This window comes from Cryptomeria japonica, chromosome 1 (genome assembly GCF_030272615.1).
Source record: "Cryptomeria japonica chromosome 1, Sugi_1.0, whole genome shotgun sequence".
Lineage (NCBI taxonomy): Eukaryota > Viridiplantae > Streptophyta > Pinopsida > Cupressales > Cupressaceae > Cryptomeria > Cryptomeria japonica.
The window spans coordinates 181,170,004-181,184,622 of NC_081405.1; the positions used below are offsets into that span (position 1 = coordinate 181,170,004).

Sequence of the window (14,619 nt, forward strand, 5' to 3'; positions counted from 1 at the left end):
CCATCATCCTTGTATTTGATCGAAATACTATACAGATACAAGTATATTAATCTGTGTAATCAGATTCTATTTCATCTTCTCTTGCCATGTTTCGAGCAATGATCATTGATGGCAACATTGTTTTATGTATAACAGATCAAGAAATGATCGTATTTATTATATCAAACATACCTGGATCGAATAATGATCAAATGTAATGCACAGCAGATCGGCAGCTTTCATAATATTTTTTTTTTTGCCTTTTTATGTTAACTAAACCGATTGAAGATCGGGCCTCTTGAAAGCACCCTTTGGCAAGTGTTGTATTGTTTGAGAGAGGGCCATGTCATGAGTGGACATGGCTCCACATTGTGGAGACATGTCCCCTCATGACATGTCTCTCCACATATATATTTATACATGCCGATATCATAAAGAGAAAACATATAATAATAAAAAAAATGCTCTCTCTCCCTTTGATCGGCAATCTCAGACTTGAAGAAAAGAAGTACATCAGCGTCTCATCAATATATTATCATTATTAACATTCATATTTGTTAAGGATTAAATTCTGAATACATACCCTAATATCAAAAGAAGAAATCAGTACATTATAATCTGCATATTGTAAGAATTGCATGAGTCTGAAATAAATTTTATTTACTTTAACACCACCGAATATCAAATTTGAAGGTTGCAGCCCGATACATGTCAAAGAGCCATTGGGGATCAAGGTTTGGGGTTATGACTTGATGCATGCCAAAGTGAGAGGATGGCACAGACTCAGTAATGCAACAGGAATCAAGGGTTGGAGCTACCACCTAATCCATGCCAAGTCAGGAAGGAGGAGAAACTCCGAACCTCCAATGGAGAAGTTTGGAAGGCCTATACTATAAGGCCGACCTATAATATAACGTATAAATTCAAATTTGGGTCTTAGCACTATTTTGGATCTAGGCGGACTAGTAGAAAAACATTTCAATTGTGGGCATCCATGTTATGTTAATATATTTTCTAGGCACTATGTGTTCAATTTATCTTCTATGGATGAAACCTCATAGGAGATTGTGATAGATGAATGAAAACACATTGGTTGCTGAAATCAGAGGACAAAAACCCTTTGATTCTTTGAGAGCAATCTCACTCACGGAGTGCATTGGATCTTCAAGGATTGCAGGAGAGTTCAATGAGTTAGTGTGTGCATTGTTGGTCAATGTTGTATGTTGTTGTGTAATGACTGTCCAAACAGTCCCTTCCTGTAGAGATCAGATCACAATCAATATAAGTTACTGCTAGAGTTTGAATCATTGTGCAAGTTTATTTGTGTTTTTTGAGCATAATTAATTAATGTAGTTTGAATAAAGTTTGGTGAAGATTGTGTTTATGTTATTGTTTTTGTTCCAAATTGTTGTTTTCATTGAAAAGTATGGGAAGGGACATTACAAATTAACATTAAGACCAATAAACAGGAATAAATTTAGGTTCAAAAGGCCACTAGACAAACCTGAAAATTGGCTGACACAGTAGCCAAAATTCCAAACTCAAATTAGATACGTACAAGATCACTTTCATGTTCTCAGATTAAAATATTTGCAATGTTAGTTTAGGAATGCCTTTGTTAGCCTAAATTGTTGAAAATATCCATTTTAAAACCCCCTCCAAGCATGTTAAAGGGGCTGTCAGTATACAGAAGAAAAAAACTAATGGTGAAGGCCCAAGGAGGACATTAAAGGCGCTTTAGTAGTATACAAGAATGTCTGCTAACGCAAGTTGAGAAGTCGTAGCATTAAGGAGAACAATAACTGCCAATAAGGCCTTGGGCATGAAGTTGACCTAAAGAATGTTTAAAGATAAAGACAGCCTCTAATTCATTGACTTGAGATGGAAGTACTTGAATGACTCTAGATTCTCAAAACCTCCTTACTATCCCAAAATAATTTCACTTGAATTTTGAAGGTTTAAAGTTTCCTGTCAATATCTCATCATGAAGCAGTTTATTTAGGAAGTAAAAGATGGAGCCAGGACAGACTCTTGAAATGGCCCATGAATCTTGCCTTACCTAGTGTCATATATGGAAGTTATAAAACTTCAAAAAGTTCCTGCCTCAAGGTCTTATGGTGACAAGGTGAAAAATTATTGAAAATGAAAAACAAAGGGGCTCATATCACAAGCAAAGTTGAAAACATTCCGTGGTCTGAGGAAAGGACAATTCAGAATTGAACAGATGTTCAGGAACCACTTCAGCAAAGGTCAAGGCACATTAATCGGGAAGCCTCTAAAATGGTCATTTTACCAGTAAAGGGGGACTACATCAATCAGGAACCTAGTGAGAATCAGTTGTGGAAAAAGATTTTGGATTGACTGACCGTGGCCAAAAGCGATGGCCTTCCTCTGGTTTGTTGTTACAAGTAGAACTCTGGCCCAAGTCACAGCTCACAAACCCCTGAAATGTTCCATGTCAGGTATTACAATATAGCAATATGAGCATCTTGTTCTCTAATGTCCTTAAGCTTTGAAGATATGGAAGAAGTTTGCATCCCTCAAGCTAAGCTAGATCTCCTCAGATTTTAGCAGAAGCCTTGCTCAGTCCCAGAAGGATGTGAAAAGATCTATGAAAGGAAAATGAAAATGGATAACTGATTAATCCCCAATACCTTGAAAAATATGGGAAGAACAAAATTGAAGAGTTGCAGGGGGAAAGGAAAGGATGAAGAACTTTCTTGAAATAGGATTGAACTCCAATCGGATTCTCTTTTATCCATTTTCTATCTCAGAAGCTTCCAACCATTCAGAATCGGTGTTCTGGCCTCAAGTGGAAACCTGTTGATGCTGACACAGTCAAACTCAACTTTGTGTGGGCAGCCAAAGACAAAGAAAGCCCATCTGCAGGAGGGAGAATCTACAATTTTAAAAGGCATGGTAGCATTACATTTTCATGGCAATCTGAAAGTGTAAATGTAATTCAATTAATGGAAAAAGAAAAGAAAATTTAAATATGATAAACTACTCATAAAAACACAAAAAGAAATTTAAATACAAAACAAAAATAAAAAAATTAATTAACCTGCAATCGTTATCATCCCACAAAGTTCAAACTTCAAGCATAATACATAAATAAAGATTCAATGTTGCCAACTACTCTCAAATTCCCATTAAATATCAATTTTTCGGTCTTAGAATATATTTAAATTACAAAAATTGAGAACACAATCAACCTCTAAGGCTCCTAGCCTCTTAGACTACAGGATATGATGCCCCTGCATCCTTGTTCTCCTCCATATGCATGCAATCACATCCTACAGCAACCTACAACATTTTACAGAATGCTGTAGAAATCCATACTGCCTCCTACAGCAGCTGCAGAACACCAGGGAGTGATCCTGAAGCAGCTGCAGAAAGTTGTAATACATTATGGAGAGTTAGGGTTAGGTCTAGGATAAAAATAGCAGATCTTAGTGTTGTTGTTTTTTTTTGTTGAAAAAACCAAGGTTACCAGGAGATGTAGTTTCCTACCCCCTAAGATGTGTCAATGCATAGGGTGCTTTTGGCTGCTGTCTCTGAAGTCTCCTGACCAGAAATTGATGTCTTCCACCAAAAAACTTAGGACAAAACGCAGTAAAAGGCAAAAAAGGAAGGCAGATAATAAAATAAGTCTGCAGCAAAGAAAAGTCATAGGGAAATAACTAATAAGGAAACTGCACCATGGGAAGACAAAAATTTATGCAAAGTCATAGTGATCAGATCTACTGACAATGTAGACTTCTTGAGATGGACATAAACAGTTGTATGGCTGATTTCCTGTCATCGTGATGGTTTAAAGAGAAATTGCCTTTACTATTTAGCCAACAATATTGAGTGTGCTCAACACCTATACTACCTTACTTTCACTGAACCATTTAGATTGGCTATGATACCAGTAGAATAAGCAATTTTAATTTCAATTTTTGTTCAGCTAATGTTAAGCTTTACTATTGTTCTTGTTTTCAAAGTTCTATGTCATGATATTTTCTGGAAATTATTAAATTATATTAAAAAAATTGGCATCTCCAAGTATTCCCATCTCCTATTTGTGAAAATTAGCCGTACCACTACCTGTACCAGTCTCTGGCATCTCCAAGTACCCCCATCTCCTAGGAACCTTGGAAAAAACCCTAAAAACCCAGATCTAGGGTTAGGTTTATGCCTTCCTAGAAGTTTAGAACATAGGGTTTAAGTTGAACTGCTAAAAAATACAAATTAAACAAACAAACAAAAAAACTCTTCCACATTGCAGCTGGAAAATAAGTGAAATGAGCTTCTACAGGGTCCCTATTATCGATCACAGTCCACTAATTAACTAATCCATTGATCAGCTTACAGATCAGCCTTATCCGGTTGCCTGGGAACAAGGCCAGTAATGCCATACTCTCCCTACCCTAGAATGGTGGGGAATGAATAAAGTGCTCTTCTCCTTTCCTGATATACGGTTTAAAGGTCAACGGACTCAACAAAGAAGATCAAGTCACTCAACCAAATGCATGCTGTTGTGCGCTAATTTGTTGTTCACAAATTCTCTGTTCTGTTGTTTGCCTTTTCCCTGTAAAGTCTGAAAAAAAACCTGTAGTCTGAAATAAAAAATGAAAAATCAGGCATTTATTGAGAAAAACAGAGGATTTTTTTAATACTGCATAACAAACCTGGGTTTTTGCAGGTTTGGCAGGTTGTGGACTGGTTTCCAAAAACAACAGCCATGCTGTTCTGACTCAGCACAGCCCATGGCCCAGGCAGCGAGTACATGAAAGCAATTGTGTGTTTTTGCTGGGTAATGCTACTGAGGTAAAAGATGAGTTGTTCCATATGAAATGGATTTGTCTAGAATCACTTCTAAGAGAGCTGAGCTTTACAGAATAATAAAAGGTTTAAAGCTAGAACTGAGAATGATTTGACTAACATAATTGTTGAAGAAGACACTCAGTTAGCAATAAAAGAAGACTCTAATGAGTAATGTAATGACTACAGCCTAAGCTACCTCAATGAAGAAGCTATTGAGCTTAATAGACCAAAGATCAGTTTCAGAGCTTGAAATAGAGATCAAAATGGATGTGCCAATTGGTTAACAAATGTGTCCAAGCGAAAATCAGGATGAATACCTCAAGAATGACTTAAGGGATCTTGGATAAGTATAGTATAGGGACTTGCACAAGCGTGATTAGAAGCATTTTCTCTAAGAATGATATCATGCAAATGTGACTTACTGTTGTGACGTATTCACACATCGCCCCATTGCAAATGGGGACCCCTACTTTTTTGCTTTCTAGGGTTTGTTTTCTAGGTCTTTTAGGGTCTTGTCTATCAGCCTTTGCATTTTGAGTGTTGCCACAGGGATCACTAAGATAGCAGGCTCTGTTTTAGCTAGGGTGATTCAGTGGATGCTCAGGGTTAGGGTCATCTTTGAAAGTCTTCCTTAGGGTGAAGTTTTGCTCTGGTTGCTTTGTGTCTTGTTTTTGAAGAGGTCAATGAAGCTTGGTGAGTGAATATCATTTTTGAAGGTCTGAGTTAGGTCAAAATGGTGAGTGATGAAGTCTTGGGTGTTGATTGATGAGTAGTTGACCTATCTGTCCTTTGGAGACGCCTTGGACAAGTCTAGACATGATGATTTGATGAAATGGTCAAGAAATTTGAGCAAACCTCAAATTTCGCTCCTGACCCTTCCAAAGGGTCCAGAGCGAAATTTCACCAAGGACCCAAGATTTCACCTAAGTCAAAGAGTGGTTGAACGAATTGGCAAGGATATGGAAGGATATGCATCAAGGGGTGAGTCTAGGGCAAAGTCAAGTCAATTTCAAGGGGAATTATGCCTAGAATGTGAATTTCGCTCCTGACCCTTCCAAAGGGTCCAGAGCGAAATTCTCCATAAGACACTCTACATTGACCAAAACTAAGAACTAATCCATGTCCCAGGTACTATTAAAGGCAATTCACTTGTTTGGATGAAGAAATGTGAAAAATGAAGTCAGGATTAGAGCCTAAGGGTGAATTTTGCTCCTGACCCTTCCAAAGGGTCCAGAGCGAAATTCATATAAAACCCTATTTGCTTCACAAAGTCTCCAAATGAATGCCAAGTTGGGCTTGATAAAGATCAAAGGAGGCCTAACAAGTATGTCCAAGGCATGAAAAGGAGAAAGGAAGTGAGAAATTAGCTCAAAATGAGAATTTCGCTCCTGACCCTTCCAAAGGGTCCAAAGCGAAATCCACTTTTCCTCTATTTTGCTCTTTAATGTGACCAAATTTGTTGACTTCTAAGGCGTGTTGGGAAGGCTTTGATGCATATTTGCCTTTGAGAAGAGGTTTGAGGCAACGAAATGGTGAAAATCAACCTAGAATGAGAATTTCGCTCCTGACCCTTCCAAAGGGTCTAGAGCGAAATCCTCATTTGACCCTTTATTTTGCCTAGGACATTGGAAAGACCTTGTTTTGAGCTAAGTGGCAAATAGACTTGATGGTGATAAGGAGAGGTGAATTTGATCAAGTTTGAAGGTAAATTGAGGCAATGGAGTGTGAAATCAACCTAATTAATGAATTTCGCTCCTGACCCTTCCAAAGGGTCCAAAGCGAAATTCTTAGAAGATACCCATTTCTTCCTGGATTAGAACAAGATCTTAGTTTCTAAGGCATGTTGGGAAGGTTTTAACATGTTCTTGCCTTAAGAAGTGATTGAAAGCATTGAAAAGTGAGGATTTTGTCCAAGATTGTGAATTCCGCTCCTAACCCTTCCAAAGGGTCCAGAGCAAAATTCTTCATAAACCTCATTTTCTCCCTTGTTTAGGCCAATACTTTAGCTCCTTGGACATATTTGGAAGTGGTTTGACATGTCTTTTCCTTTTGAAGTGATGGAATGTGAAGAAGTGAAGGATTTTAGCCTAAAACTAGAATTTTGCTCCTGACCCTTCCAAAGGGTCCAGAGCGAAATTCCCAAAATCTACCTTTTCTCTCAATTTTGTGTCAAGCCAAGTGTGGATCAGGGTGAATTAAGATTGAAGATGTCCTTAAACATGGCTTTGAGTTGCTTGCGATCACCAAATGTGAAGGAATTGAGCTAAAACTAGAATTTCGCTCTTGACCCTTCCAAAGGGTCCACAACGAAATTCTTGAGAACACCTATTTTCCCCTTGGAGAAAGTCAAATCCTTGGGTTTTATGGAGTGGATAGGAGTGAAGTGATGTGTCCTTGCCTTTTGAGGTGGATTGGAGTTGAAAAAATGAAGAAATGAGCTCAAAATGTGAATTTCGCTCCTGACCCTTCCAAAGGGTTCAGAGCGAAATTCTCATTCTCTCCTTTTCCTCTCAATTTTGTGTCAAGCCAAGTGTGGATTAGGGTGAATTAAGATTGAAGATGCCCCTAGGCATGCCTTTGAATGACTTGTGGCCACCAATGATGAAGATTCCAAGCTAGAACTTGAATTTTGCTCTTGACCCTTCCAAAGGGTTTAGAGCGAAATTCTTAAAACCTCTAATTTACTCCAATTTTGCATCAAATCTAGTGTTGATTGAGATTAAAGGCATCCTTAGACATGCATTTGAGCAAGTTGTGGTCACAAAATGTGAAGATTTTGTCCTAAAATGCAAATTTCGCTCCTGACCCTTCCAGAGGGTCTAGAGCGAAATTCCTTATAGGTCATGTCCTTGGCCAAGATCCAAAGCGAAATCCTCTTTTTTGGTCTTTTTGGAGGTCAAATCAATGATGTCTTCAGGAGAAAGCGATTCAAAGGTCAAGAGAAGTTCAAGGCAAGGAGATGATGATTTGAGCTAAAATGCAAATTTTGCTCCTGACCCTTCCAAAGGGTCCAGAGCGAAATTCTTATAGGGCCTGTCCCTGGGGAGGATCTTGAGCAAATTTCATTCTAATGCCTTTTTGTTGATGATTTAAGGTATAAAATGCTATGTGAGATAAATATATCATGTGTACTTAATCATCTTTTGGTTTGTTTTGCAGGTGGAAGAAAATCAGGCCAGGACAAGGACGACCTTTTCTAAGCCCATCACCATCAAGGACGTTCCAGATGCATAAAGGAGGACTCAAGGTGTTTTGAAGCGTTGGAAGACTTCAAGTGTTCGAGGAGTTGCAAGCTAGCCTCAAGACCTCATTCTACCACATGATGACAGAGAAGAATGACACTTCAAGGCGAGGTATGCTACCAGAGAAGGAACACTTGACAATGAGGAAGCCTCATCAAGCATATGGAGTCAATGAGGTACATCATTCATCGCGGCAAAAGACAGAAAAGAGATCAACCAAGATACAAACGTCAGACAAGGTGGCATCCCAATCATTTTTCCTCCAATTGGATTGGTCCACCTTAGCATGTCTAGATTCAATGTACCTGACTCATCGGGGACGGCACAAACTTCGGTGTACCTACCCCTGCTTCCTATTGGTCCTCACTCCTGGAATGTAATTTTTTCATTGGCTAAGGAAGTTTGTTATAACAAACCCTAATTAGGGTTTCTATCTTGTAATCCTAGCCATTGATTCTAAGTCAATCAGAGCCATCAATTTGTAAAGGGCTCTCTATATAAAGCCCTAGCTCTTCATTTGTAAAGGTGAATAGTCGGTGAATAGTTAGAGATAGTCAATAGTCAGTAGTGGTAGTTCAAGAGCAATTAGTTTTTAGAGTAGAATAGAAAGAGAAGGCAAAGATTGTTGTCAAGACATTGTTGCAAAAGACATGTAAACTTCATTGAAGGAATGGTGAACTCTATGTGTCAATTCTACAATTTGCATGGTCTTTATACTTCTCAAATTTAATTTCACGTTATTAGATGAATGGAAGAAATTTGTATGATCAATGGTGAAATTTGTATATCCATACTACTAGCGGTTTGTTGATTGCAAACTTGCCTTGCGTTGTCAATTGGAATCATTTAGCTTAAGCTTAATTTCAATTATCGCTTCTTCATCGATATGCACCAACTTGACGGTGTCTATGCTTGTAGCGGTGATTTGAACATCATAAAGCTATCCTTAGAAGATCGCACTAACCTTGTGGAGATGATCCTAACATGTCAAAGCAAGACTTAGTTAGAGTTTCATCAAAGGTCATCCATTGCTCCTACATTCTTAGTGTTAGAATTAGATTCCTCTCCAACCCTTATCTTTTTTTTCCCTTATTAAAAATCAAGGATCAGTAAAGACCCACGTTCCAGTGATATCCAAAGTAAATCAGACGCTCGGGTCATCAAATGTAAGTCCCCTTGTGATTTCAGCAAAATCACATCATACCGCAAGAGCTTATCCACAAGTAGAGACCCTACATACAAGAACCTTGGAGCTACTCCGATTGATCCTTCTGCGAGATCTTCAGCATTCGGGGAAGCTTTGTTCAAGAGAGGATAAGATACCTTGGTATTTTATTTTGTGTTCGCATGTGCATGAAAAACACATCAACACTTCTAATTGAAGACGGGTATAAATCGCCAAAAAAATCCTTTGCTAACAAGTACAAACAATTTTAATCTCCAAGAACTTAAACAGACCAAAATCTAATGTTCATAGATCAGAAGAGCAGAAAACTGTACATTATTAATAAACAAGAACTTATACATTTCTGCAGACTACATGCCCCCAGCAGCTTGGAATAGAGAGTAAAATTGTAACAGATTCTCAGGAGTCAGGACGTCCAAATAGTTGAGTACCATGAGTTCAACAAGACTTATTCCCTTATTAGAAAAAGTTTCTTTTGGGCTAAAATAAATATTGAAATCTGTCTATACATACAACAATGTCTGAATTGGAAAAAATCAAGCAACAAATAGCATTGGATGCCTCGGTCGTCAAAACCCTTGGTGAAATATATTAAAGTAGGTTTTACTACTGGGCAGTTGTGAAAGGGATCTTAATAACATCTTAATGGCAATAGATCAATCAACTAAACATTATGCATTTCATACCCACTCAGGTCTAATCAACTGTATTTACATTGGCCATATATACAAAATAAATAGTCTAACTTCATGGAGCACCCAAGGTTACAGTATCTGAAAAGGATCTGCATTCACCCTTTAGCTCCTAGAAATCTTTCTTAAGAAAAATTGAAACTATTTTTAATTAAAGTGGTTTATAGGAAGCAGGCGATTTGAGCATTTAATTTTCAGTATCTCATTTCATTTATTGTTTACGAATCATAAATCATAAACATACAGGCAGTATTAGATGTAAGTTCCTTTTCTTCTTATAGCTTCAATAACTTATTGACTATCAAGGTAGTGATTTTTAAACTATGCCTACTTTTTGAAAAGGCAACTACTGTTGTTTTTCAAGTCGAGTTTGATTACAGTAGGTGGCATCAGTGAGTATTATACTGAAGAAAAATAAGAAAGTCAGCCAATGAGGCATACCTTAACTACCAATTGAGCACTTTCAAAGTAAACCCTGACTAAGTATTACATTGGCAACATCCCACAAAGAATACTCATCCACTCCAGGGATGCATGATAATTCTGAGCGTGAGGTATATAATTGGCAGATCATGTCCATACACAAAATCCTGAAGTCTATTTTTTGGTTCCATGTTGTCATTTGTGGACACATGATAAAATTCTCAATTGAAAGCCTTGTTTTGGGTATGAAAGGTTTACTATAAAACAGACTGAAAATTTATAGTGCCTTGTATAGATTAAGTTTACTAAATTGCCAATGCCAGTAAGGGGCTAACTTGAAAATGGACTAAGCCTTCATCTTCGTCCCATATAAGTGAGCCATCTCACCAATTTTAATCTTGAACAATAGATATCCTAATGAATTGGTCCCAAATTCCCAATATGTCAAGATTCCAGTTTAAGTGGATTTTTTGGCTCTCACTACTAAACCAAATCCCCGAACAAGCATAGCCATTACAAAAAAAAAACCCTCGTTTGAAAAATTAAAGCCAGCTCAAGGAAATTAACGATACACTCCATGCACCTCTATGTCACTCCCTGTAAACTATTACATCTCCACCTCTTAAATAAGAGTTTACATGCTTTACTAAATTTCTAGGAAATTTGATTTTCTCACATTATACGAATATATCTATGTTAAATCAATTTTTTCTTGCTGGGCTAAGAGTTTATCATTTCTTTTTTTCTTTTAAATTTTTTTTTTTATTCCAACGAAAGAAAGCTGCCAACTACAACAACTATGCTCCTGCTATCTCTTTCCCTGTCTCTTCCCCTGCCGGAAGGAAATCTAAGCCTTATGGTTTTGACTTCTGAGCAATATAGTTTCTCTTTCTTGAATTCTTCTTCTTTGGTTCGCCTTCTAAACTGAAATGTTCTTTTTCCAATGCATCTTTATTAGTATATATAATATAAGTGATCCTCATGACTCGTACTACGATGTCATTTCTCATAGTCAGGCCTATCATAATCGCAATCCCTACTGCTACAACTATGTGACCAGATACAAAATGTTGCCCTGTCCCAAAGATGTTTGTCTCTAGTCTTTTCACGTCCTCTTCTGTGACAATCCCAATCTTTTCCACTAAGGAAGTCCCTATCATCTCCCTCACAACCTTGATCCCTGCACCCTTCCCTATCTCTTTGCCTTCCATTATCTCAATCATAATCATACCCAATCAAATTTGCAATCTCTGCATTGGCTTATTATCTCTATCTCTCTATTAAGAAGATCCTCTTGTGGCGATGATCCTTATCAAATGTTAGCATGTTCAAACCACACAACCCATGGTCCACAACATTTTCTTCTTTCTCCTCAAAATAATCTTTCAAGGTAATCTTCCTTCGCTCAATTTTATCAATTGCTTGAAGAGTCAACCTTTTGGGACACATAGCAAAACAGTATGACAGAGTCCTATGCCAACAATTCATCAATAAATTCATCCACATGACTCACTTCAAAATTTCCATCTGGATGCTTGCGTCATAGCAATGTGTCGTCATTGCACAAAAGATTCGCATTGGTATACGTAAGTTGGTTTGCCCACTTCTTGCAAATTAAATGCTCCTATAATTCGAACATGTTGTAATCTTCATTCTTGATAAGACAGATTAAAAATACAAAAGAGGTCCCGATTAAGAGAAACTGAGTCCTTGAGAGAGGACTTTAACTCTTTCTTGCAGAATCGCACAAGTCTATATGCTGCAATCTCTCATGAAGCCTTCAGAGAGTTTCATATATAACTGGTGAGCCCGTGCAAGAAATTGCAAAACCTGCAAAAGCGCTATAGAAACATACATTTTTCCTAGAACGTTTGACACATTTCTGAGAAAACATAGGATTATTAAAATTCAAACATGGCAATCACATAAAAGGAATCAAACCCCCAATCAAAAAACAAAAAAGTTCAAAATTGGGGAATACAACGGTAGAAAGACAGAAAATTATGAAGACACTCACAAGCGGCCTCTTCTGTAGAATTTTCGAACTCATCATGTGCTGCTTCGGTTGTCCGCAAATCTGTCAGTTGAACTGTACAACTTTGGCTGCCCCGGTCGACAAAAGATCCTATAATACTAAATCAATAACGCTGCCCTGTTTTTGTCAAGGCTTTTGACCCGTGGGTTATAACTGGAACTTGTTTAAGTCATTAACTACTGTTATAGTTATAGTTAAAAAACTATTAATGATGAAATAGTCTAATATAAAAATATAATATACTTATTTACATGTAAAGTAGCAACAACTAAATTATGTAGGTGTCATTTTAAAAAAAAATTAGGGGTAGTATACCATACTGATAATAGCTAACTTAGTGCATTCACAAATTTTAAATGGTATATGGAATTTTGATTTTTGTTGTCTTAACTATTTATAGCTATGGTTCTCGCTTCGCACGTTGTGAGATTTGTTATGCATGCAAGGGTCAAAAAGTACACATTTCAAGTGTTGTGATACCTACTTAAAGATGTCCCAATAACTCTGCACTTAAAATTGTTAAAACTTATGCACAAATGACCCAATAGTTGTGCACAAATCCTCCATGGGCTAATTATGAAGCCAAAAAACTAAAAAGTGAGCCACAATTGGTACATGTGAAATTTATTAATTGAAATTTTAGTTATCATTTTTTTTGTTTCTTTATAGTTAGTAACTAGGGGGTTGGGTACACAAAGAGTTTGTGGTTATTAGAACATGGGTCGTAAAAATGATTTTACTTTATTTAATTTCAAGAATTATTTTTATTTAGTTAAAAGTTGTTTTATTTTATTTTAGAATTATAATTATTTATTTTATTTGAAGAAATATTTAATTTATTTAAGAATTATTTTATTTTATTTATGTAAGAGTTTTTTATAATTTTAATTTAATAATATATAGATTAGATGCCTTATTGTCTTTATAAAACACTTCTTAGCATAATTATATAACTAATAATTTTTTTTTAATTAAATTTGTTTTATGTAAGGACCTGCTTAGTCCTTGTTGGCATAATTAATGAAGATAATGATGGGAAGATTGTTGGCATATGGAGATGTTGATGAGATGAAGATGACTGGTAAAGTTATTGTTGGCATAACTTGTAAAGTTGATGGAGATTGTTGGCTAGATGATGATGATATAGTTGTAAGTTGTTTGATGACTTTATTTGTGTTGTCATTGATGACAACCATGTTTGTTGAGTCATCTAAGTCATCTAGACCTACCGGTATAGCCTAACCGGTAGTGGAACTAGTTTATAGCAAGGTAAATAGGAACAGAGCGATGATCAAGTGACTGGTACAGACGATCGGTGAAGAGTTAGGTGTTGCGGTTTGGAACATATGTTTATGACATTGGCATGAGTTTGTGATTGCAACCGCATCAACATATTCAGAGTATTGAGTGAGTTATGATTGACTGTCATGAACTCAGTGAAGAAGAATGTATATCGGTAACAGATCTTTAACCGGTAATGATTTATGGTTTGGCAGTGGATCTTATCATGTTCATAACTTAGTGATGACGTGTCGAAAACCATGTGTAATGATAAGATTGTGTTTGAGCGCGTACAAGGACCAAATTTCTTGGGAAACAACAAAGTGCTTAGTAGAATTTGACAAGGGTTTAATTGCTTATCAAATCGATGTACGGTGATCATTCAATGGTGGAAATTGTCTAGAAATTTGTTGTAATGATCTGTAATGTAAATTGATTGTATTTTGAATGTAGTTAGGGTTATGTAGCTGACCTAACTGAAAAATGTATTTAGGGCTATTGGATAAGAGATTTTCTGTCGGTAGTTTGGGAAGAAGAGTGTGTCGAACCAGATTGAAGTGTCTGCATGTGTGTAGCAAAGTTGTGCTCAAAAGGATTTGTACTAGTGTTACCCTCCCTTAATTCTCAATTGTTAAGTTGAACAATTCTTGGCAGTGCTCTTTAAAGTGAAGCCTTGTGTAAAGTTTAGTTATATGTTGGGTCATAAATTCTTTGAACTTGAACCTTTATGTTGAACTCATCCAGGGTACATAGTTCAAGTTCAAGCGGTCTTGTCACTCCGTGGTCATGTTTTTTTTTTAAGTTTTGTCGGGTGGGTCTTTGAACTTGAACCTTTGAATCATCTTTGTCTAAAGTTCAAGGTTCAATATGTGTGAGAGTGGAATTTGGTCTGAAGTCTTGTCTTTAGCAAGGCCCATTGTATATTCTTATGTTGGTTCGTTGGTAGATCATTTTGGTTTTGTTGAACTT

At 36.8% G+C, this 14,619-nt stretch overlaps 1 protein-coding gene across 2 annotated transcripts in view; it reads right to left on the minus strand.

Annotated features, from left to right (window-relative positions):
- Positions 1 to 12,524, minus strand: part of LOC131064805 (uncharacterized) — a 38,561-nt gene extending 26,037 nt beyond the window's left edge. Inside the window, exon 1 of one of the 2 annotated variants that reach the window (XM_057999076.2) lies at positions 12,352 to 12,524. In XM_057999076.2, coding sequence (XP_057855059.2) covers positions 12,352 to 12,387 — 36 coding nt within the window. In that variant the 5' untranslated portion in view covers positions 12,388 to 12,524. The remainder of the gene's footprint in view (positions 1 to 12,351) is intronic. The other variant, XM_057999075.2, reaches the window with a different exon arrangement.
- Between the last annotated feature and the right edge of the window lie 2,095 nt (positions 12,525 to 14,619).